Genomic DNA, 23,826 nt, shown 5'->3' with positions numbered 1-23,826 from the left:
CCTGTGACATTGTTTCTCACCTTGTCTCGCTGCAGCTGCCTTCTGAGCCGCCTCCTCTTTGGCCTTCTTTGCCTCTTCGATGGCAGCCATCTTAGCTTCGTGCACCTCCTTCAGGGCATTCCACTCTTTTCTGTTGTTCATGATCCGGTCGAACATTGGAGTGATCTCCACATGGAAACGACTGAACTCCTGCAAAGACACAATGGAAATTAGTTTAATTACTACTACTGTCCTGATCAACAGCCTGTCCTGATTTAGTCCTGGTTTAGTCCTAGTTCAGTCCTGGTTTATTCCTGGTTTAGCTGTGGTTTAGTCCTCGTTTAGTCCATAGAATTGGATCTCTGCTTCACTGTGGTTTTCCTCAAGGTGTCTTTTTTCCCCCAGTTATTTTTCTTTAGTTTTTAGTTTTTCCTTGGCGAGACGGAGGCTCTAAGGACAGGGGATGTTCTGTGACAGTTCTCCATTTGCTTGTTTTCTGTGAATGTTGGTTAATCTGCCAGTCTGTTATTGACCAATGTCTGTTTCACTGTTTGATATTCTAACTTTCTGTTGGCTAAGTCAACAACTTTGTTAAGCCCTGAGGGCTGCTGGGATTTTGAGCAATACAAAGATAAACAGAATAGAAATGAAATGTAACTCTTTTCATTAAATGTATTTAACATGATCATATGAAGCTAAGTTTGGCATAGGTAGAAGTAATTCCATAAATATATTCATCTGTCAAATGTAGCCTATTTTAATTATTTCAACATCGGGGTGACAGTAGCTCTGTTGGTGGAGCGTTTATTCACTGATCTCACTCTTGACATAAACGTCATTGGTACAGCAGTCAGGCCCACAGGTTGGCGGCGTGATACCAGCTCCCACAGATGAATGCTGTCATTGTGTCCATGGGAAAAACATCCACCTCGCCCTCCAATGTGTACATACACCGGTATATGAGTGTGTGTGAATGGGTAAGTAGTTCCTTAATGTAAAGAGCTTTGAATGTTTTGAAGGTAGAAAAGTGCTATATTGTGACCATTTACCAACATCTATTTTTAAGAGAAAGACACGGACACTGCTAATAAACTGCTTTAAGCTAAAAACTGTGGTAGCAGATGGTGTGAATCCTCTTACAGAACCATGAACCATCTACATATTACAAATGAGGGCCATATAACAGGTGCACTCGAGGTCAGTGCTGAGTCTTACTGCTACAGTAACACTACGGAAGCTGGAATATTTAGTCATTTTGTGATTCTCACCTTGTAAACAAAAGTGCAGACAAAATCAATGAAACCACACTGAAGTTTGGGCAAGTCATCGGCTTTGTTTCTGTCCATCATGGGCTGGAAAAGTACAACAAAATACAGATTATAAATATACAGGTGGAATTATCTTTTAAATGGCCCATATTATACCATTCTCTGATCTCTGTTATAATGTTGTTTCCTCATCACAATCAGACCTGGAGTTGTGTTTTGTTTCATTCACACATGTTTAACAAACAAACCCTGCATATTTAGGAGTTCATCTCTCAAACAGAAAACCCTTTGTCCCACTTTGTGAAGTCATGTGATAATACAGGAAGTGCTCCATTGTGTTTTTAAACCCCGTACACCCTCGCTAGAATCATTTGGATGATTTCAGCCCTGGAATTGCTAATCTCTACCGAACTACAGGTAAAAAGTCGCTGTTAATTTGAAAACTACCACTTCATGACATCACAATGTGGAATAGAGCATTTTGAGCTTTGGAGATTTAGACAGATTAACAATAAAGGACTGCTCAAACATATGTGAATGAAACAAAACACAACTCCAGATTCTTGAGTTGTTTAGAATGGTCACAGAATCCTACTTTTTAAACACATATTGCAAATCTAACCATACTTGGGATACTTAGATTTTTTCCACAATCCTTCAACCTAAGAAGAAAGTAATAAGCTAAATTTGATTTTTATTAAAACGTCATTTTAATACAGGTAAATGCAGGTAAAGGTAATATTAATACATTCTAACCCAGATGATACTTCGCAACTAATGTCACCAACAGTAGCCTTTAATCTGAGCTTTGTTTTCACACCATTTAAAGAACTGACTTTTCTCGAACAATTTACAATCACAAACTAGCAAACGTTAGCAAACAGTTAGCCACTCTCACCTTTTTTTTTCGAAAATTGAACACCGAATTGATCACAAGCTCCTGTAAATGTGTCGTTTATGTCCATTTTGTATTTTTTTAGACCATCTAAAAACCATTGTGTCACCATGGTAACTACCGAACATTCCTCCATAGACATACATGAAGAAACCCCCCAGCGTAATGTCACTGCAAAGTAGAAGTTGTTCCCTTATCCAAACTTGCATATATAAAGTTATTCTGTGATTGTCTGGTCCTGGTGTGGAACATTCACTCTGCTGTAATAGTGGGTTCAAACTGCCCACCTACAGTCTCTCCACTGCACAGACACTTTATTATTTTATTTCATGTCAAAATCGCCTTGAGTCACAACCAGCAGCTGAGTGCAGCTAAAATACCACAAGTACAAGAGGATCAGAATGAGAAGAGGACAGAGAGAGAGAGAGGGAGAGAGGGAGGGATGGAGGGAGAGAGATGGAGAGAGATGAGGAGAGAAAGACAGAGAGAGAGAGGGGGGGAGGAGGGATGGAGAGAGATAAAGAGAGGAAGACAGAGAAAGAGAGAGGGAGGAAGGGATGGAGAGAGATGAAGAGAGGAAGACAAAGCGAGAGAGAGAGGGGGATGAGAGAGAGATGAAGAGAGAAAGCAAGACAAAGTGAGGAGAGGGGAGAGAGATGAAGAGAGAAAGACAGAGAGAGGGAGAGAAGAAGAGAGGAAGACAGATGAGAAGAAAGATGAAGAGAGAAAGAAAGACATAGAGAGGGAGAGATGGAGAGAGAGATGAAGAGAGGAAGACAAAGGGGGTGATGAGAGAGAGATGAAGACAGAAAGATTAAGACAAAAAGAATAAGGAAAGAGAGAGGGTGAGATGCAAAGAGTGATGAAGACAGAAAGCAAGACAGAGAGAGGGAGAGAGATGAAGAGAGAAGGCAAGACAGAGCGAGGGAGAGGAAAGAGAGATGAAGAGAGAAAGATAGAGAGATGGAGAAGGAGACAAAGAAAGATGGAGAGAAAGAAAGGAGCGGGAGTGATGAGAGAGAGATGAAGACAGAAAGATTAAGAGAAAAAAAAGAGCAAAAGAGAGAGGGTGAGATGGAGAGAGTGATGAAGAGAGAGCAAGACAAAGAGAAGGAGAGATAGAGAGAGATGAAGAGAGAAGGCAAGACAGACCGACGGAGAGGAGAAAGAGCTGAAGAGAGAAAGAGATGGAGAAAGAGATAAAGAAAGATGAAGAGAGAAAGAAAGACAGAGAGAGGGAGTGACGAGAGAGAGATGAAGACAGAAATATTAAAAGAAAAAAAAGGAAAGAGAGAGGGTGAGATGGAGAGAGTGATGAAGAGAGAAAGCAAGACAGACAGAGGGAGAGATAGAGAGAGCGAGAGAGAGAGATGAAGAGAGAAGGCAAGACAGAGCGAGGGAGAGGGAAGAGAGATGAAGAGAGAAAGCCAGAGAGAGTGAGAGATGGAGAAAGAGATAAAGAAAGAAAGATGATGAGAGAAAGAAAGACAGAGGGAGTGATGAGAGAGAGATGAATACAGAAAGATTAAGAGAAAAAGAAAGAAGGAAAGAGAGAGAGTGAGATGGAGAGAGAGATGAAGAGAGAAAGACAGACAGAAAGGGAGAGAGATGAAGAGAGAGAGCATAAGAGAGATAGAAGGGAAAAAGTGCAGGTAGTTATGTGCTGTGTAGGCTCAGTTTGCCCCCAAATAGGAGCAAGTGAAGCAGTTAGCGTTTGGTTGTTTTTCTCCTAAGTGTCTCTCTAGTCTTTGCTGCATTTTAGATAAGAGGCAGCGTTGTACTTAAACAGTGTATTTGGTGTTTGAATAGCATTGTCTACTGTTACAAGTGCAAACTCTGTAAAGATGCAGCTTTGCAGTCAAACAGGTATAAAAATTGGTGTGTCCTGCTTCCAGTGGCTTCTGCAATTTCAAGTAGTTGGTGACATCACCCAGGACCGCCCTGTTTCTGATTACAAACACCTAGCTGCAGGGGCGGAGTTTGAAGTATGGATACCTGTTAGACTGTCCGTTATGGTTTAGGTGGAGTTTAAGTGTTTCTATCAGCACCAGTTAAAGTCGAACTAGAGTTACAACAAAACAACCCATTCAGCCTCACATTAAATGTGGTCTAACGCTAAATGGTCTTAAGGTGCAGTTAAGAGACATCCTTTCCAATAATTGAAACTAAATATTGAAAATAAAAATCAAATCACGTCCAATCCCTATATACAGATAATATTGCATTTAAATTTCATATAACTTTGTGCACCCTGCTGCTCTGAACTGAATTTATCCTTGTGTTTTACTGTCTACATTCTGTCTTTTTGTATATGTCTTTTATTCTCTCAGTGTCCTTCCTAAAAGCCATTCCAGACTGGAGCCCGGAAGAAATGTCTGAGCCAACATAATTCCCATGATTTCTGTCTCAGCCCTGTTTTTTCTCCTTCACCAAACTTCAGCTCACTTTTGTTAAAGTTACAGATTTAGAAAGTAGAACTAAAGGAGTGATGGGGGCTTACGATTGGCTGCTGCTCAAGGACTGTCCTCTCCAGATCTCCCTGCTCCCAGAACTCAGCCGCCACAGAGAGCGCCACCTACAGTGGAGAAAAGACAACACAGAAATAAAGACATTGATATTTAAGTGGACTGCTTAGGGGTAAAAATTAAAACACATCAAAAACACCTATGTATTGAAGAGTGAAGTAAGTAGGTTTTGACGGTAACTCGGGAGTGTACATACTTTTACTGGTTTGTTCCTGGCTTGACCCCAAATTCAGAATAAGTGTTGTTGACATTGTCAGTGAACAAAATTCACAAAATAGGGACTTGCTTTGGTCCTGTAGACTTGGTTTGATCCTGTTCTAATCCTGGTTTAATTTGTTTTTTATTTATGGATTTATTTTTATTTTGTGTATTTATTTATTTTATGATCGTTATTATCATTGTTAGTATCGTTATCGTTGTCGTTATCGTCGTTGTTACTGTTATTATCATTATCGTCGTTGTCATTGTCATCATTATCATCGTCATTATTGTCGTCGTTATTGTTGTCGTTATTGTTATTATTATTATCGTTGTCGTCATTATCGTTATTATCGTTGTTATCATTGCTATCGTTATCATCGTCGCCGTTATCGTTATCATCGGCGGCGGCGTTATTATCGTCATTATCGTTGTCGTTGTTATTATCGTCATTATCGTTGTCGTTATTATTGTTATTATCATCGTCGTTGTTATATTATTATTATTATTTTGATTTTAGACCATTACAGGTATATAGAAGTCCTAATTTAGACCATTTTTTCTTTCTTCTGGTTTAGTTCTGTGTTATGATCTTTGGTTTAGTTTAGATTTGGTTAGAATTGGAGTCGTTAACTAGATTAGATTTATTTTAAATTGCTTCTCACATTTAGACCAGATTTAATTTAATCTGCAAATGATATTATAACAGCATTTACAGCAAAGTCAAGTTGCAAGATCCTTTTTTATAAGAGATACATAAGATTTGGGGTGCACATATAGACCACAAACTGGGACTAAACTGGAGCTAAACAACTAATCTAAATCTGGAATAGACTAGGACTAAACAAAGACTAGATCAGGACTAAATCAAGACTAGGGCCAACCCAATTTCTAAATCAGCACTAAACTGGGTCAGGATCAAATAAAAACCATAGAGTCTCACATTTTTCCCCAAAACAAAGGCCACTGCAGCTTCTGATGAACAATATGTGATTTTGTATTCGGTACTTTATTTCAGAAAGCCTTAGTCATCCCGTCGATTTAGAGGAACAATTGCCATAGGGCGTATAGAAGCGTGCACTGCAATATTGTTCTCATATGGGACGGAAAAGTGAGCCAAACATGAAATATCGACCATAAAAATGTCATGAGTTGTTCTAAGAATAGGCTTATATTTAGACTTATATTGTGGGCCCATAACATCAGGGAAAATGCCTGTCTATCACCGATACAAATCCGCTATTATTTCAGAGGGAGTAATGGAGGATTCTGACACTTTTTATCAAGTTAAAATTACAGAGTGGAGCAATAACAAAGGGCTATTCAACCTCAAAGATGTTTTATACTGAGCTAAATGAAATCTGCTATTGGATTTCTGCAGATCTTCCTCGAACAGCATTACCATAAAACTGGAAATTGGCAGGGACAATTGGAATACACTGGCAAGCCGTAATAATGTCTTTTTGTCTATTGTAGAAAATAGTCTGGGATCTGTGGATTTAGTGGGATTGTCGAATGGCAGGTCTGAGAGACACACAAAACAGGAGAGACAGTAAGAGATGCAACAGTATTGAAATGATACTGTATTAAAGCATCAAAATCCTTGTACAAGTGATTTGAAATATTACTTTCAGAAGTTAACATGTCAAGGAAGGTTAGAATGATCATTTATTACTATAGGCTACTGTGGATTCAAATGTGTGGCTTTGCTCCAGGTTAAGTTCATTCTGCCACATGTGGCTCTTTAAAGCCCCCAGTGCAGCTCTTTACATGTCGAATGAGGGGATGAAGCTATGTGTCATGTGAGTTATAAATATTGCATATCAAAAGCACCAAAATGAAAAGACATATAGTTTACACAAACGTTGCATGGACTTTTCACTGATTAATAGTGGCAAACAGTTGATCTAACTCTTGTAAATTCATTTTATCTGTCAGGTTGTATGAGTCCTATAAAGGTCATTTAGTCTTCTGATAATTTATCTTAATGGATTCTTTTCGAATATTGAAATATGGATACGTGCTCAGGTGACTTTAAACCAGGACAGGAGGGCCTTTTTACTCTCACACAACTGGGATACAGTCAAACTGCAGATGTCGTTGTCATTCTGCTTCCTCCAGTAGGACGACAGCTGTAAAACCTGTTTAAATCAGCTGAGCGAACAGGTCACAGCGACATCACGTGACCGCAGTGACAGTCAAAACTGTCAGGTATGAAAACAAACTAAACCTTAGTCTGAAAAAAGAATGCTTGTATTATTGTTTGTATAAAAAAAAACTTGCAGCTCTATTTTTATTTAGAAACGGCCCAGTGGGGCTCTTTTGCAGTTAAAGGTTGCAGAACCCTGCACTAGAGGAATTATGATCTATTAGACAATGTGAATGAAAGTGAATTAAGGATTTCTGTTGTTTTTTCCAGTCCTATATTTTTTTATACAGATTGATGTCCGTCTGGTCTCCACATCCTCTGTTGTGTCTCAAACTCAGTCAAACGTGATCATCATCAAATTTTTATTTTTTGTGACACATGTGAAACTTAGGAGCTCATTGGTCACCTATGATTTACAAATAAAATTAAATTTCTCTCAGTTTAGTGCTTTGCTCATTGATTGTGCAGAAATCTGCCATGTTTTTCATCACAATGTGATATATATATATTTGTTTCCTTTATTTTTTCCAAAATGGATGGATGTGTGTCCCTGATTGGCTAATCCACCTGTCAATCACGCCCATTTGAAAATGGGGCTATGTAGTTTACATATACAATTAAACCAATTTGGAAAGTTTCCCTTACTCTTAAATCCCAAGTTGTTTCAAACCCATGCCGTTATTTTACTTGATAATAATTTAAATGTCATATCATCCAAAGAGAATACATTTGTAGATCTGGACATAACAGATTAAAGAGAATACCATGTAAATACAAATGTGTCAGGCTTATATAAAACACATGAATAAGATGCCGACAGTTCTGATTGTTTTATCAAAATGTCACGAATCCCACATTATTTTTTTACCTACAATAAAATGCATATTGTATTAGGTTTTGTGCATACTGTGGCAGGATTTCAGTTGTATAAGTCATATTAGCCGTGATCTTTTGGGGCTGTGTGGGAGGTGTCTGACTCACTGGAGCAAACAAAGGGTGAAATTTAAGCAATAAATAAAACAACGGCTAAATCCTCATTGTGCGATTATATAAATGTACCTGTAATATATACTTTTAAATGGAAAATAAGCTATTTAATGTATTGACGTTTTGATACTTTGCAGCTGAAGTCATGTGTTGCTAACTGGAGGCACTGCTCTGTCTGAACACAATCTGACCATAAAGAAGTGTCTTAGCTGGAACTACAACAGGTGAGTAGATTTTCTACAGTTAAGCGAGTCAAAAAACATACACTGCAGTCAGAAACTACCTAGAATTAGCCAACAGTTTTTCAGTTAGTCACTCACACCTTTTTGTTGAAAATAAAACCCCTAAACAGGACCATGAACTCACACATTGATCACAGGCTCCTGAAAATGTGTTGTTTAAATCCATTTTCATTTTTTTTTTTCCTTGAGCTTGCTATATATGTGCATTGTGTCACCGTGGTAACTGTGGAACATTCTGCCATAGACATAAACGCAGCCCCCCCAGCATGACGTCCCTGCAAAATACTCATAATTGCAGGAAGAGTTAATGAATAAAACTGTGTGATCTTTAGGTTTGCAACTAGCATGTACACATCACATTTACATCGAGAATAAAATGGCACTAAATTGGACCAACTAAACCTGGGCTGGAACCAAGACTAGAACAGGACCAAACCAAGTGTATACATCAGGACTAAATTGACTAAACCCAGCCTTAAATGTCATGCTTGCTCGCTTATTTCAGCAATCAAAAATATGTCTTAATATGTCATTGCAAATTGAGGAAGCATACAACAATTTACACATTACACATTTGATGTCACTCTCTTCATGTCACTCTCTCTGTGCCTCCTGTACAACATATATTCACTGTCTCTCCTCTGCACCATATATTTCCTGTCCCTCTTCTGCCCCATATATTCACTCTCCTTCCTCTGTACCATATATTCACTCTCACTCTCCCTCCTCTGCACCATATATTCACTGTCCCTCCTCTGTACCATATATTTCCTCTCCTTCCTGTACCATATTACTATCCCCATAGACTTTTGCTTTTTCATGTCATAAAATCCTATATCCAAAGGAATTATCATTACCCTGCATAACAGTGACAAAGCAGCTACTAAAACCTTGTATTTAGGAGGCCACATATGTTCTGTTTGACAATGCATTTTCCTTTAAATAGATGTGAGTGGTTTGGCTCCACCGTGGCGTGTATATTACATACTTGAGCTGTATAAAATGCTGATGAGGTATCGGAGAGATGGGGTACGGTTTTGATGTATTGAACTGTCAGGATTCAATGTCGAAACTGAGTCGAGAAAAATGTCAGCGCTGACAAAGCGCCATTCAAAGTCTACTCTATTCTGTGTGGGCCTCTGACTCAACCTGGAACGAGGCTGTGGATGTAGTTGCTATTGAAAGTGAATGGGGGGAATGCAGAGAGCTAAGAGCGGCTAATGCTACTTGTGTGTGTGTGTGTGGGGGGGGGGGGGGGGGGGGGGGGGTGATGGGACAAACCTTGCTCTGGATCTCCCAGGGTTTCGCGATGGCAGACAAGTCACATGCCGTCATCATCATGGCCCTGTGAAAAAGTTATTTTTTTATTACATTTTGTGGAAAAAGTAACAGTACACATCTTTAACAGTTCTAAACTTCCACAGGCCTGTTTAAGTTATTTTTTTATTACATTTTGTGGAAAAAGTAACAGTACACATCTTTAACAGTTCTAAACTTCCACAGGCCTGTTTTCTCACAATTAAAAGATAACCCTGAAAGTAATCCATAACTCCTACCCTCACCCTGGTCTTAACCTTAACTATAATCTCAAAACAAGGCACTATTCCTTAACCATAACACTACAACCCAAAAAATGTATGAACATAGAGCTGACCCCCTTTAACCTTTAACATGAACTGTTAAAAGTGATAGTAAATTGGTTACATTGCACAGAAAGATGAATTCCTGCAACATTTGTGAGTTTAAAAAAGGATCCATCTTGTACAGCTTCTGCATCTGTGTTTGGGCTCAGTTAGTGGATGATCAGTCCAATACCAGGACAACAATGAAGTTTGGGTGGAAGCCAAATCTGAAGCAAACAAATCAACCCAAACATGGCGGTGCAGATGGATGTGAATAAACACATTTTAGATTAAATACAGATAAGTTTGTTGTTGTTTTGTTTTTTGTTTGTGGACAGTAGGGATGTTAAGATTATTTGGTTAATTGATAATCGTGATTATTTAGGACACAATATAATCTTAAGGACTGAAAATAATAATCATGAGAATGATGCGATGCAAAAATAAGTCATTTCTGTTAAACCTAAATAAATGTAAAGTGTCTTTTTATTATCTGTTTATGTCACATTGACTGATTTGATTGATTTTGAGCTCATGACGATAGTTACAGATATACAATATTTACATCTACAGGGTAAAAGATGACATAATAGGTTTGTATTGATTTCTTACAGTGCTGTTCATACATACACAGAGACATACCTAGCTCAAAAGGGAGTGAGAAGAAGAAAAAAACATATGAACTCCCACCCCCTGTACCTCAGTTACATTGTGTACTTCCATTACACCTTTAACTTTCTCATTCTGAAAGTTTGGATTTATTAAACCTGCTCACATACTACAGGAACAGTGACCTATTTATGTTTTGATTTGTGTGATTTTAATGTCTTTCTTATTCTGTAAAGCACTTTGAATTACCTTGTGTACGAATTGTGCTATACAAATAAACTTGCCTTGCCTTGCCTATTGAGACAACGTGCAAGAAACTAAACAAAGAACTTCACTGTTGTTTGGTCATGGTGTTAATAATTGTGAACAATCATTAAATTGTGATTGTTTATTTTCAAAATAATCTTAACAAAAAAATTGATAATGTGACATCCCTAGTAGACAGGAAAGATTGATGTCTTTGCTCGTTTCATTGCTATGATGATTAGTCCAATCAGCTTTGTGCATTTGTTAGTTTTTTTGTACATTAAAATATCTACAAACAGTTTAACCACACTTGCCATCATATGTAATGACTCTAAATACATGTGTAGTAAAATAAAAAAGTGTTTTACATGACGATCTCTTTGCGTGTGGTCTCCAGCTGCATGTACTTGGTCCACTCGTTCCAGTTCTCGTAGGTTTTGGATTGGTCCACAATTTTCTGAAACATGGTCCTCTTTCTGAGAAGAGCAAGAAACACTTTCAGCTTAACAAGAACAGTAATATAACTTTCTGTGTTTGCGCTGTCACACTTCGGTCCTGGTTTGAGCACAGTTATGTTCTGATGTGGTCTTTTGTTCCTGGTTTAGTCCTGGTTTAGGTCACGTTTAGTTTTGTGTTTAGTTCCAGTTTAGTCCCAGTTTTGATGTGGTGTGTGTGCATGTGCGAACGCTGTGATTGATTAATCCATCTGTCAGTCTCACCCACTGAGAAAATCTGGGGATTGAGACAAGAGTCCAGAGTTTTTGTGTAAAATATTCATGGATTTTAGTCTCCAATTTGTAGGTGACATTTTAAGGACTTTTTACCATTTTGAATTGTAAATAGCTAGGCCAACGGTGCTATATTTTCATTTTTAAACCCATGGATAAAAACAGTTTTGACTGGCCTTGTTGCCTCTAACAGCTAAGAGTACCACTACATACTATACTATTATTAATGACTCCTCACTACTGTGTTGAAAATGAGATTGATTGAATTTAATAACACGTGTTGCGGACAAATGCATCCCTCTCACACTCTGTATTCTTCTTTAATGTTCCTGTTCGTGGGTCATTATTCATTGAGACACATGTAGCAGATAGGAGCCTGTGTTTTACATACTGTGTGAAACTCACTTAAAGTATAGAGCCAGGTCTGTGGCGATGATGGCAATGTCGGTCAGGTGAAGGACGGTGTCGTGTTGGCGTCTGTTCAGGTTTTGATAAATGTTTAAAGACTGGAACACAGAAGAAGACAAAAAAAGGTTAAAGGCGCTGTACCAGATTTTTTTTCCAATGTATTTGAGCGAAATCTGTCTTGCCCCAGTACATACATTTTTAAGCATTTTCTTGTCCGATAATCAGGAAGTCTGCAGTTAGCATGCTAGTTGTTGTTAGTTTTACTGCCACGAGCAATCTTTGGCATCTGAGAGCTGTGTAAAACACTCGTAATCTCAACAAGGTGAATAATTAGGATGTTTAGAATGCATAAGGTAAGATCAGATGTTACTTTTTATCGTTTTGAAAATTCTATATCCGCCGAAAACAACGTATTAACATGTTTGATTAGTTAGTTTTACCTGGAAGAGATCGCTAGATTACTCAGACATGCATGGATTACATATAAAACCACTTCAGGCGTGTGTTTGATGAGGGAACAACATTATAACATGGTAGAAAGGGCGTATTTTGAATAATATCCCTCTTTAATTTGGAAGAAAATTATTGCAGCCGTACATACCAGGAGGATTCTTGTCTTGTATTTTTACTCTGCCCCTCCGGCTTCTTAATAAAAAATAATTAATAGGATTTTAAAGTGTATTTCCAGACACTCAAGCACTTCACTTGGTGCAGTATTACTCTTGCACTCACACTCTGATTGGCTCCCATCTTGTGCCAAATGCCTCCCAAAACGACAACCAGCCAGACACAAGATGACACAGGGGCAAGTTTTGTGAAGTACGATGCAGTGAAGTTTTTATTTGTTACATTTTTAAAAACGATTTATTTTTGGCTGTTAAAATGTTTCAGAGGATTTTATGCTTATGGACCCATTTTCCACCTGGGATATTAAAACAAAAGATCCAAACTGAACAATAAATCCAAGACTTAGCATTTTGATGAGTTGCATAAAAATGACTTGGGCTTGAAAATAACAAAATGACATGTGTTACTATTGTTTTTACTGTTGAGAGCTGAGTTTGAATATACTTTTTTATTTATTGAAAAAAATATTAATAAGACAGTGTTGGATTTGTGCAGTCGCCACATTATTTATACCAGGTACCTCATCTCTCAGCAGTGTCTTCCCAAACTCCAGATGGTGCCTTTCCAAGATGGAGGATCCGTGCAGCTTTGCCAGAGGGTTTCCAGACCTGAACATGACACAGACAGACAAGAGGACATGAGGAGTAATAGATTAGAATGTATTTCACAACCATGACTTATATGTGTGCCCAGATATAAGGTAGAAATGTTCAAATACAGTACAGTATAATTTTTACTGATAATACTTCCTGTATTCTTTATTTATTCTGAATTATAAACATATTTGGCATGTTTTGGTTCTCAAGAAGATCCAATCAGAAAGTAGAATGAGCCTCACATGCGTCTCTCATTAGAGTTGCCACTTTCAATGCTGAACAGCCACTAACTAAACCCCAGCACCTGCAGCCAATCATTAATAAGTGTTAGTACAGTCTCTGCAGCCCAGTGCGTAAATTTTGGAGGTTCTGAGCTTTCACATGAGGCATGATCTTTCATTTAAATAAAAATAATATCAATTGGGTAGTTTTGAGCCATGGTTGTGTCATATAACCAACAGTCCAAATTACAGTACTATGTAATTTAAATAAATAAAAAGTGTTAAAATTATCTGAGAGGTTGTTATTTTCCTAAATACTCACCTACTTGCCTTTCACTTCTGTAACACTCTTTTTGTGACCACTCTATTCTCCACTAAAGACAGTGTTCATGTTATAGTGACAGAGGCAGAAAGGGCAGCCATATTGGAGGGAGGTGAGTGTGTTATAAATCAGGTTTGGAGCTCTCCGGGTGGGCCTGCTCCTGTCTGAGCTAAATGCTAATAGCTCCTCACTTTGTCCCATCCATCACAGGGGCGTAGCATAGGGGATGTACCACAAGGGGGCGTGTCGGGTTCATGTCGGTTGGAGAGAGTTAGAGAGGGCAAGAGGAGTGACCGCTGTCGCGTTGAGTCAATTAAGAACCTGCAAGACTCAACACAGCAATTTGTCTCTACATCGCAATGAGACACCATTAGCAAGTCATTAGGTAAGTTAATTTGTCCACAATTATGTTACAGGCTCTGTACCCAAGTTTTTTTTTCATGTATTTCAGCAAAATATGCCTTTTCTGATAATCAGGAAGTGTACTCCTAGCAAGCTAGTTGTTTCTTTCACTACAACTACAAACTTCTGAAATGTATTGAATATATTTTTATCATTATCAAGTCTTACTTCATCTGGTAGAGGTTGTTGGTTCCTCTGTGGTCGATATCATGAAGAAAACCAGCAGTGATCATGGCCATACTCTCCAAGTCTGTGTAGTAACGCTTCAAATCTCCAGTCTGGAAATAAACAGACAAATTCAATCAGTCATTCAAACGTGATCTGATCTGAAACATTTAGGTCACACGCCATCACTGCATGATTTCATTTATCTTGTCATATCTTCATCAAATTAGCTTAGAGAATCAAATCTCCAAATGGAAAGGTGATTACTGAAATAGTTTTTTGGGGAGATATGAAAAATTTGAATAAAAAAATGTATAACTATATAAATAACTATAATAAAAAGAATACGGATTTAAAAATAGCTCACTACATGTGGAAAGAACAGAAGCTTGATGCGTAATCTTGTCTGCAAAATTATAATTTATAGTATTGTCTTTTTATATTAAATGAATTGTATGTAGCCAGCACTTTTACCCTCAATTTACATCAAAGCATAAAATCAGAGACTCAAGTGAAGCTCATTCTGCTTTCTGATTGGATAATCGTCTTGAGACCCAAAACACCAAATTACAACATAAATAAACGGGCCATCATGTCCAATCTTCTTGCAATTAAAAACGAATCAGCTTCAGAATAGTTATCAGTAAAAGCTCTATGTGACTTGAACACATTTATCTTGTATAAAAGTGCAGGCTACATACAACTCATTTAATATAAAAAGACAATACTATAAAGTAAGTAACGTAAAATTAAGCAAAATAGTGCAGACATATTACCAGTATGAAAGATTACACATTGATCTTCTGTTCTTTCTACATGTAGTAAGCTGTTTTTAAATATATATATACTTAGTTACTTCATAGATGTTGTTGTGTCCTTGGGCAAAACAGCGTCTGCGTACACTGGAATGTGTGTGTGGATGGTTGAGTGGTTGCTTGATGTAAAGTGGCTTGAGTGCCTTGAAATTTAACATCTAAATCTAACATATGGTTCCTTTAATGTCTCTTGTATATCAGTATCTTTGTGAAGCACTTTAGCCTGTGCATGAATTTGTGCTTTATAAATATATTTGCCTTCCCAGTTTGATTTTTAATCTTTTATAATACTCTGCCTTTATTAAATGCAGATATTGGATTACTGCAGCAGTGTAAAGTCCCTGGGTTGAAAAGTGTTGCGTTCAGGCCCCACTGGTTCGCTTTGTACAAACACCAGCCTCTGTAGATACTGTACTTCAAACAAACGCAAGGAGGATATAGTGTGAATATACTGCTAAACCTGTGCAGCGAGATACAGGCAATTCCACAAGTAAAGGATTCAGTAAATAAGGTTCACGGTCTGCAGGCGAAATTCAACGGCTATAATGGGGTTTTTAAGTAACAAATAAAAAAGTTCATCTTGGGTAGCATGTATCTACAGGACTGTTTCCCAAACTGTGATACGCTTAGCACTGGTGGTACGCGAGCTCCTTCAGGTGTTACTTTAGTTTCTCTAGTTTGTGGGTTTGCGTAATTTTGAGTTCATTTTATCCACTTTCTTCTTACTTCAGGATAATTTCTTGTTTATAACTACAGTGGAGCTGGACCTGGACTAGTCTGGTGGCACATGGAAAGCCAAATCTTTTCTTTGATGGTACTGTGGACAGTTTACAGAAGAGGACGAAGGGAATGTGTGTCACTCATAGCATTCAGCTTCAGTAAAATGAAGCCAATCGAGGCCCATAGTTTGAAAACCACTGATGTACAGCTTATGTGTAAAATATGAATTAACTGGAAAATGATTTTGAATGAAGGCAGCCTAAAGATACACTATGTCACTTTTCTAATAGAGGGTCTGCCACCTGCTTGTCTCCATGAAGATGTTGTTGTTTTGCTTGGAATGTTGGAATGTTGGAATGCATGAAACTTATCTACCTCTATGCAGACAAGGCTAAATTAGGTCCGATGGAGAGGCGACCCCAGTCACAGTAAGAATTCATGGTTCTCAGTCTCAAGGCTACCCTACACCCAAAAAGTTCTGAGGTTATTATCTATGTAAGGAAGTGCTTATTTTTGGCTTAGATCAATGGTTAAGACTTGACTTGTTTACTCAAGGTTGGTTAGGAACATTGTGCTTTTTGGGTGATTGTAGACTTCAATTTAGAAAAAGAAAAAAAAAATCTTTTATTGTCCCCATAATGAAATTTGACCTCTGCACTTGCCTCATCCTTTAGTGTCACTGAGGTTAAACCTGTCAGGAGCAGTGGGCGACAGCAGTGCAGCACCCAGGGACCCATCTCCAGATCTTAAGCTTGCCTTGTTCAGGAAGATTATCTGTTGTTCTGTGTTGTTTTAAAAATTTAATGTAAATTTTAAACCAGTCCTTTTTACCATGAGCAGAGTGAACATGGTCTGTCCCACGTTGAACCCGTGTCTCCAGTTATGGTAAGTGATGCGCCTGTAGCCTTTGCTCACGGAATACATGAACCGAACCAGAACCTGCAGTAGACAAAGACATTCAAACAATTAAAAACAACTCATCTGATTTGTATGTCATATTATCATGCACTGACATGTTTCATTTAGAACTCGAGCAGCCACAACAGTACAGATATTGTATAAGCAGCTCTCCTGGTCAAAATAAGTTCACTGTGTACTGTTTGCATCTAGTTATAAAGTTTTTTCTTGTCCAGGAATCAGGATGTGTCATGAATCATCATGTGTGGTTAGCATGTTGGTTGTTGTTAGCATTAACGTGAGATCAAAACTCTGCTCTGGTCTCTGGGTTTTGAAAAGTGCTTATAAAATATAAATATGAAGAATTGGGTTGCTCAGCATGCATGAGGTAAGTGAGGAATAACTTTGGACTACTGCAAACCACTTATAATTAACTAGGAAAAAATCAGGTAAATCAGATTTATTTATTTTTATTTATTTTTTTTATCAGACGCACAATAGAAACAACAATTTAATCAAGTTAATCATTTTCTGCCTAGGATTTCATTTGAATAGTAATTTGTTTCCATGCTTTTTAAGACCTTTCTTGGGTTAGCCACATTCATAAAACTGACTTTAAAATGATGGAAGAGAAAGGACTTAAAGCTCAAAATACAATATTATGAATCATGATCCAGGGGGCACTAAAAGATGAAGAGACTCATACTAATGACATAAAGCCAATACAGCCCAATGGAAGGTCACACTGCCGCTTCAAATACTCAAGACACAATATAATCCAATTTCAGCTCTGCGTTTTATCTGAGTGCTTCCTGGACTCCCAACAAGGTGGTCATTTTAGGACAGCTTGAAAATTAACAGTCGAGCTGAAGAAACTAGTGCTTTCAGGATACTAAAGTTTCAAACTAGATTTCAACACTAAGGAACTTGAAACTCAATACTGATTTTTGATACCCAAAGGATCATTTTAAAAGTTCATTTTAGACAATATTGTCACTTTCAATACTAAATAATAATGTTTGTTTATTATACCATGTGGTCTTACACTACTCTGATAAAACTCAATATGAAACTGTTCAGGAAAGGTCACATTTTACCCAGTTTATGTGATTTTTTTTCAGTTTCGATACCTGCACAACCCTGCAATTTTTAAAGTACCATAATATCCTATTTCTGGTCCATGTCTCCATAAAAGACTTGTTTCAGCTCCACTACCACTTTTTTTTTTTTTTTCTTTTTTACAGTTATTACATTGGTATGTGCTAAGCTAAATCTCTGTTCCTCCATATCCTTTTATTCTTATTCTGCATAAAAACTGCTAACTCTGGAGTTAAGATCTGTACAAACATGTTCTGAAATGTGATTCTAGTATTAGTTTGTCAGTTCATATTTCAGTATTGGATGTGTTTAAAATGTGAACTTTGAACAGAATCCTATTATCAAAACGTGAATCTCAAATGTAATCTCAATCATAATTAGACATTTTCCCCAAATGGTTCAGCCCTAGTATGAGATTATCATTTATATTTCTGGTATCAATCAATTTAAAAAGGTGCACTAAAGAACATTTCTTGTAGAGGATATACACCACCTACTTGTCTCTATGAAGATGTTACACAGTATGGCATTAAACCTATGTAGCTCAACGGAGACACCTCAGGCCAAGTTCCGGGTCAGATCCGTTGAAAGGTGACTTCACTCACAGAAAGAATTCATGTTTTTCAATGTATTTGCAATGCAGTATAAACACAGAAAATTAATGATGCTAGATAGTGTTTAATGCCATACCCTGGAACATTCCTGGTAAAACAACAACATTGAGACGAGCAGTTAGGGGAGACCAACCAGAAAAGTTACATAGTGCACCTTTAAATTTAAATGATCAGTCAGTTTAGTAAGTGAATTGCTTTTCTTTTTTAATTTAAAATGAAAGATCTGAAAAATGGCTAAATAACGTAGCCTCAATAAAAGTAATGAAATGAAACTTAAAGACATTTCATATCCCATGGTGCATTGCGTGAGCCGTACCTCTCTGGGGATGTGGAACTTATCAACCACTTTGAGCTCGTAGTACATTTTGATTCCACATTTGACCAGGTCCATTTCACTGTGATCGAAGTCACAGAAGTGAAACTCAAAGATCTCGGCTTTCTTTGAGTTTGGCAGCACCTCAGACTGTAAAAGGATAGACATGTGACATGATACAATACATTTTATACACCTATTAAATCCATATCCTAATCTTAATCTTAATCTATAATATGTGACACAATTTAAGTGGAAATAATCACACATTATTTTGGTTATTAAAGGTCCTATATTACACAAAATTGATTCTTGTAAACTTTAAGCCCTGTTATAATGCTGGTACCTAATCAGAAACAGACCTGGAGTTGTGTTTTGGTTCATTCACACATGACTGAGCAACGCTTTATCATTAGTCTGTCTATGTCTCCAAAGCTCAAAATGGTCTGTTCCACCTTGTGATATAATAAAGCGGTAGTTTTCAAGTTAACAGCTACCTTTCACCTTTTGCTCAGTAGAGATTGGCAGTTCCATGGCTAGTAAAGTTGTATGGAGTTTCAAAACACAGTGGAGCACTTCCTGTATCACCACATGACATCACAAGGTGGAACAGAGTGTTTTCTGTTTCAGGGCTTGTGTGTTAAACATGTGAGAATGAAACAAAACACAACTCCAGGTCTGTTTGTGACGAGGAAACAGCATTATAACATAGATCAGAAAGTAGTATAATATGGGCCCTTTAACCTACTTACAACTCCAATCAAGACAAACTTTGAAAAACACATTTTGAGAAAGAATTCTAACATTAAGAAAGCCTTTCAGCAGCTATATCCATGTGTTTGTAGTGTATGCACTTCTAGGTTGCTAATCTATAACGTAACATGTGGAGAAAATCTGGTTAAAGTGAATACAGCATAATACCATTCCATGTAACATTTAGTTAACAAGTTATTTTTGCCTGATACACCTCTTTTAAACTCATTCATACCAGAATCTCTTGTAGCTCCTCCTCTTCACAGTCACAGGGTTCTTTGCCAAAGCGCTCTCTGGTGTTCTGTGGAAAGCGTTTTCAAAACACACGTTATTGTATCAAAGTTCCTAAATATTTCAGGTAGAAGAACAACTGCAAAAAGTACATTTCTGAGATATCTTATGAGGTATTGTCTTGTTGGTGAGCTCACATTTCAATGTGCTTAAATGATTAAAACCTCTCAAACTCACGAGGATGTTCTGGATCTCATCTTTGCGACACTTGACGTGGTACATGACCATATCCTGGAAAATGTCCTTCCTGTTCTCCAATTTGTTCATCCGGTCGTAGGTGTCTGTGTTCAGCACCGACCAGCCCAAGAACTGGGTCAGAGACTACACAGTGAGACAGAGAGGGAGACAAGTGTTACCTGGATATGATATGGTTATAATATTATGACAGTGCGCTAGTGATTCCCATTGCATTGTGTCAGTGTTTCTTTTTTTTTTTTTTGCTTTGAGTACTCCTATAAGCTTTAAAAAAAAATAATAATAATCCCATAAAAACATTGCAAGGATGTAGAGTTTTCTGCAAAGACCATTTTAACTACTATCATTTACATTACATTTCTTTCTGGTCTTAGCTAACGTGCTAGCCGCCGTGTTCCAAATAGGAAGTGAGCATGGGCGTGCTTCTGGCTCCATCGATTTTGGCTACAGTTCACTTGAAAAATTGTCACCCCTCCCTCTGTTATTGCAGCAGTGAGCCTCATCATTTGGTCTTAAAATGTTCGTATTAACCCGCTCTACATGATCCTGGTGTTTCTATTGAGCTATTTTATCTATGTTTTGCGATATGAACATTAATAACAGACAAATCAGGTGCTGTCTTTCCTTGAGGTCGCATCTGCTAGCATTAGGAATAGGTTGAATAGACAGCATTGCTACGCACCCGCTGCCTGCTAAACCAGCGGTACAGGTGGGAAGGGGCGTTACCTTGAACAGCTTCGCTCCAGATTGGCTCTTTGGTTGCTATGATACTCGCAGTTGGAATTGCAAATATGGAACTCAGCTCCAAATTTGCCACTATAACTGCTTGCCTTAATGAGCTTCATTTGACTGGAGCTGAACACTATGGGTGATGTCACAACCACTTAGTCCATTTCTGTCCATCTTGATTATAGTGATTATAGTTTGATAATCACAATCATTAACATTAACTGGACAATACAAGCTGTAAAATAAGTATGACAAGACCTTTCTATAACAAAGTCAGTGGCATTTAAAAAAAACAAAAAAAACAAAACAAAATTATAATATTTTGCAAAATTCTTATTCATACATATTTTCTAAGCTTTCAGTCATCATATTTCAGCCTTGGTGAAAGCCCTACATATGACTGTGAGTGAACATCAGAGCTGATCTACTGCTGTCCTCATGTCCTTCAAAACAAGATTTCTAGTCTTCAAAGTCAAAGATGTGTTGGCGAAATGAACCTCCCCATCCCCCCAAACTCTAATCTCACCATAAAACCTCATAAATCACAAAAACAACCAAAACAGGGGCAGTATTTTCAAACATCAATACTCCATGTCGAGCTGGGATCAGACCGGACAGTGCAGTTAGCTCCAGTTTAAATGATGGCCTGTGTTATGTTCTGTGGTTTAGTGATTGGTTTCATGTCTGCGTTTCCACCTTCTCCTCCACTCAGTCCATCCATCACTCCACACACCTGTGATTACCCCCGCCACAGGATTTACCATCATGCACCTCGTCATAGATTCTCATGAAATGGATGCTCCTCCCCTGCTGTCTTTGCCCTCATAGAAATGGGGGAAAGGTCATCGTCAACACAAATTTGAAGATCATTCTTTTAAATTCAGCTGGAAAGATAAAGATAATATAATTTAACAAAAGCAGTTTTTTTCTAATATTCTGGAAGGTTTGAAGCTGCTGCCTTTAGATTAGTCTTGGGGGCATTAAAGGAATTATATAAACAATAGAAATGGGTGGAGTGGAGTGGTCTGCCTTAATCAAACAATTATTGAGTTCTATACGTTTATCAATTGGAAGTGGTTCTGAAGCGATGTTTGTTTTGCTTTATTGCTAGAATTAATCTTTCTGGTAAGGTTAATAATAGGTTACATTCACAAATTAAAAAAGGGATCAGAAAACCAGGTTCAGGATCTGGTGGTACTTGTAAAATAAAATATATGTAGGTAGTACTTGGTGTGAAAAGTTTGAAAGTCACTGCCCATAAAGTAACTTCATCACACAGCACATTGCAGCTGCACCTCCTGTATGTGCTCCACTGTAAAGTTCCCATTGCTTCTCCATGTTGTGCTCTCAGTCTCCAGTAAAAGCCTGATCATTAATATTACAGTGTTTGTGAATGCTGAGTATATTTTTAAACCATGATTCAGGCTCTACCTCCATCAGGGTTTCGTCCATGTCGTCGAAGGGTTTTCCATCCTTCCTGTTGTAAAACGTAGCCACGCCCACTATCTCCTCCTTCTTGTTGACAATCGGCATCGACAATACGTTTTTAATGGTCCACCCAGACTCGTCCAGAGGTTCTTTCTGTGATTACAAAAACAGAAAAACAACATTAGACAGTTTTAACAACTCCCATGATCTTTGTAAAATTATATGTTGCGGTGGTGTACTCTAGAGTGATACAAAGTTATAAACATTCACTTTTTATACATTTGAATTTTGAATCACACATAAAACGGTTTTTAATGGTAAGATATAAGACTGTAATAATTATTTTGCTACTTGCTTGGTTTCTGTTTCTATATTTTTCCAGATTAAAGTGGCTGTACCCGATTTTTGACTTTATAATAAAGTCAAATTAGTCTTGACTCATTAAAATATATTGTAAAAGCAGCTCTTGGGGTAAAAATTATGCTGTTTTGTGTTGTTTGCATCTAGTTTTAAAGCGTTTTTATCCTCCGCAAACCAGGAAGTAAGGCTGATGCACTGTTAGCATACTAGTTGTCAAAACCTTTGTATTTGTGAATTTTTTGGCACATCATCCATTACTACAATAGACCGTATGAAGAAGAGGACTGTCACCCAAATTTGGAGCCAAGTTCCAAATTTGGAATTCTGACCGTGAGTATCAAAGCAACCTAAGAGCCAATCCAGAGCCAGGTTGTTGAAGGTAACGCCCCTTTCCACCCGCACCCCTAATTTAGGGGGGCGTGGGTGCTTAGGAACACTGATTTGTCTGTTATTAATGTTCAGATATTGATTTATGGACAAAATAGTCAAATAAAACCACCATTTTTATGTAGAGCAGGATAAAACCTACATTTTAAGGTCCGAATGATGAGCCTGACAGCAGCAGTTACAGAGAGAAGGGTATTTTTTTTTTTTTTTTGCAATAGAAAGTGATTTGGAGCGTACCCATGCTCACTTCCTATTTGGAACGCAGAGGCTACCGGGTTAGTTATGTCCATTTATGTATACAGTCTATGATTACTACATAACTCATACACAAAAAAACTTAAAACAAATGGATTATAACACCATAATGTGCAGTAAAAGTAAAGTTTGGATGGAAAATGTGTTCTGTATTTGCCATAGTGATCTGCAGTATCTATCCAGAAGGTTTTCTAATTGTGCATATCTTAGGTTGATGGGGAAACCAGAAGAGACAGAGATCGCCAAGAGATACAGGTGGAAACTTGTGGAAACTGCACACAAAACGACTCCATGTGGTTCTGGACCGAAAATCAAACCAGGGACTGTCAACACTGTTAACCATCTCACCTGAAAAGTAAAGGTCTCATCCTGCGCTGCGTTCATGATGTTACAGATCTGTGGAAACATTGGAAAGTTTTTAAAGTCAAGATGCAATGTTTTCCCCTATTGATAGTCACAATAACATTTCAATAAAAAAACAGGGAGTTGCTGGGTTTTTTTTTATGATACATTTTTTTCATTATTTTATGCCTCATGAATATAATAAAATATAAAAATATATTAAAACTCAAAATTACCCATTGATTTCACCATTCAAGAGTTCAGATGAGTTCTAAAATGACAAACTTCCAAAGGCATTTTAAGGACAGACTCTTTACTCAGTGGAGCACAAAGTTGGATTACAATTTTTAAGATGAATTCTATTGTTCGTAGATGCGAGTATTGCTGGTCACAGGGGAGTGAGTTTTCATTTCCATGATGGTTAGATCTCTGAAAATGGT

General features: G+C 37.7%; 1 protein-coding gene across 3 annotated transcripts in view; it reads right to left on the bottom strand.

Annotated features, from left to right (window-relative positions):
• Positions 1-23,826, bottom strand: part of pde6a (phosphodiesterase 6A, cGMP-specific, rod, alpha) — a 47,794-nt gene that overhangs the window by 1,154 nt on the left and 22,814 nt on the right. For 2 of the 3 annotated variants that reach the window (XM_055224720.1, XM_033974538.2), the window contains exons 10-23: positions 23,393-23,440; positions 22,046-22,195; positions 19,868-20,011; positions 19,635-19,700; positions 18,650-18,796; positions 16,556-16,663; positions 14,193-14,302; positions 13,004-13,091; positions 11,854-11,954; positions 11,089-11,196; positions 9,525-9,588; positions 4,643-4,717; positions 1,248-1,331; positions 21-189 (exon numbers count right to left, since the gene is read on the bottom strand). In XM_055224720.1, coding sequence (XP_055080695.1) covers positions 21-189; positions 1,248-1,331; positions 4,643-4,717; positions 9,525-9,588; positions 11,089-11,196; positions 11,854-11,954; positions 13,004-13,091; positions 14,193-14,302; positions 16,556-16,663; positions 18,650-18,796; positions 19,635-19,700; positions 19,868-20,011; positions 22,046-22,195; positions 23,393-23,440 — 1,462 coding nt within the window. The remainder of the gene's footprint in view (positions 1-20; positions 190-1,247; positions 1,332-4,642; positions 4,718-9,524; positions 9,589-11,088; positions 11,197-11,853; positions 11,955-13,003; positions 13,092-14,192; positions 14,303-16,555; positions 16,664-18,649; positions 18,797-19,634; positions 19,701-19,867; positions 20,012-22,045; positions 22,196-23,392; positions 23,441-23,826) is intronic. The other variant, XM_055224721.1, reaches the window with a different exon arrangement.

This window comes from Periophthalmus magnuspinnatus, chromosome 10 (assembly GCF_009829125.3).
Source record: "Periophthalmus magnuspinnatus isolate fPerMag1 chromosome 10, fPerMag1.2.pri, whole genome shotgun sequence".
Taxonomy (NCBI): domain Eukaryota; kingdom Metazoa; phylum Chordata; class Actinopteri; order Gobiiformes; family Gobiidae; genus Periophthalmus; species Periophthalmus magnuspinnatus.
Note: the sequence above shows the minus strand (reverse complement) of the source record. Positions and strands in the feature narration are given on the sequence as shown.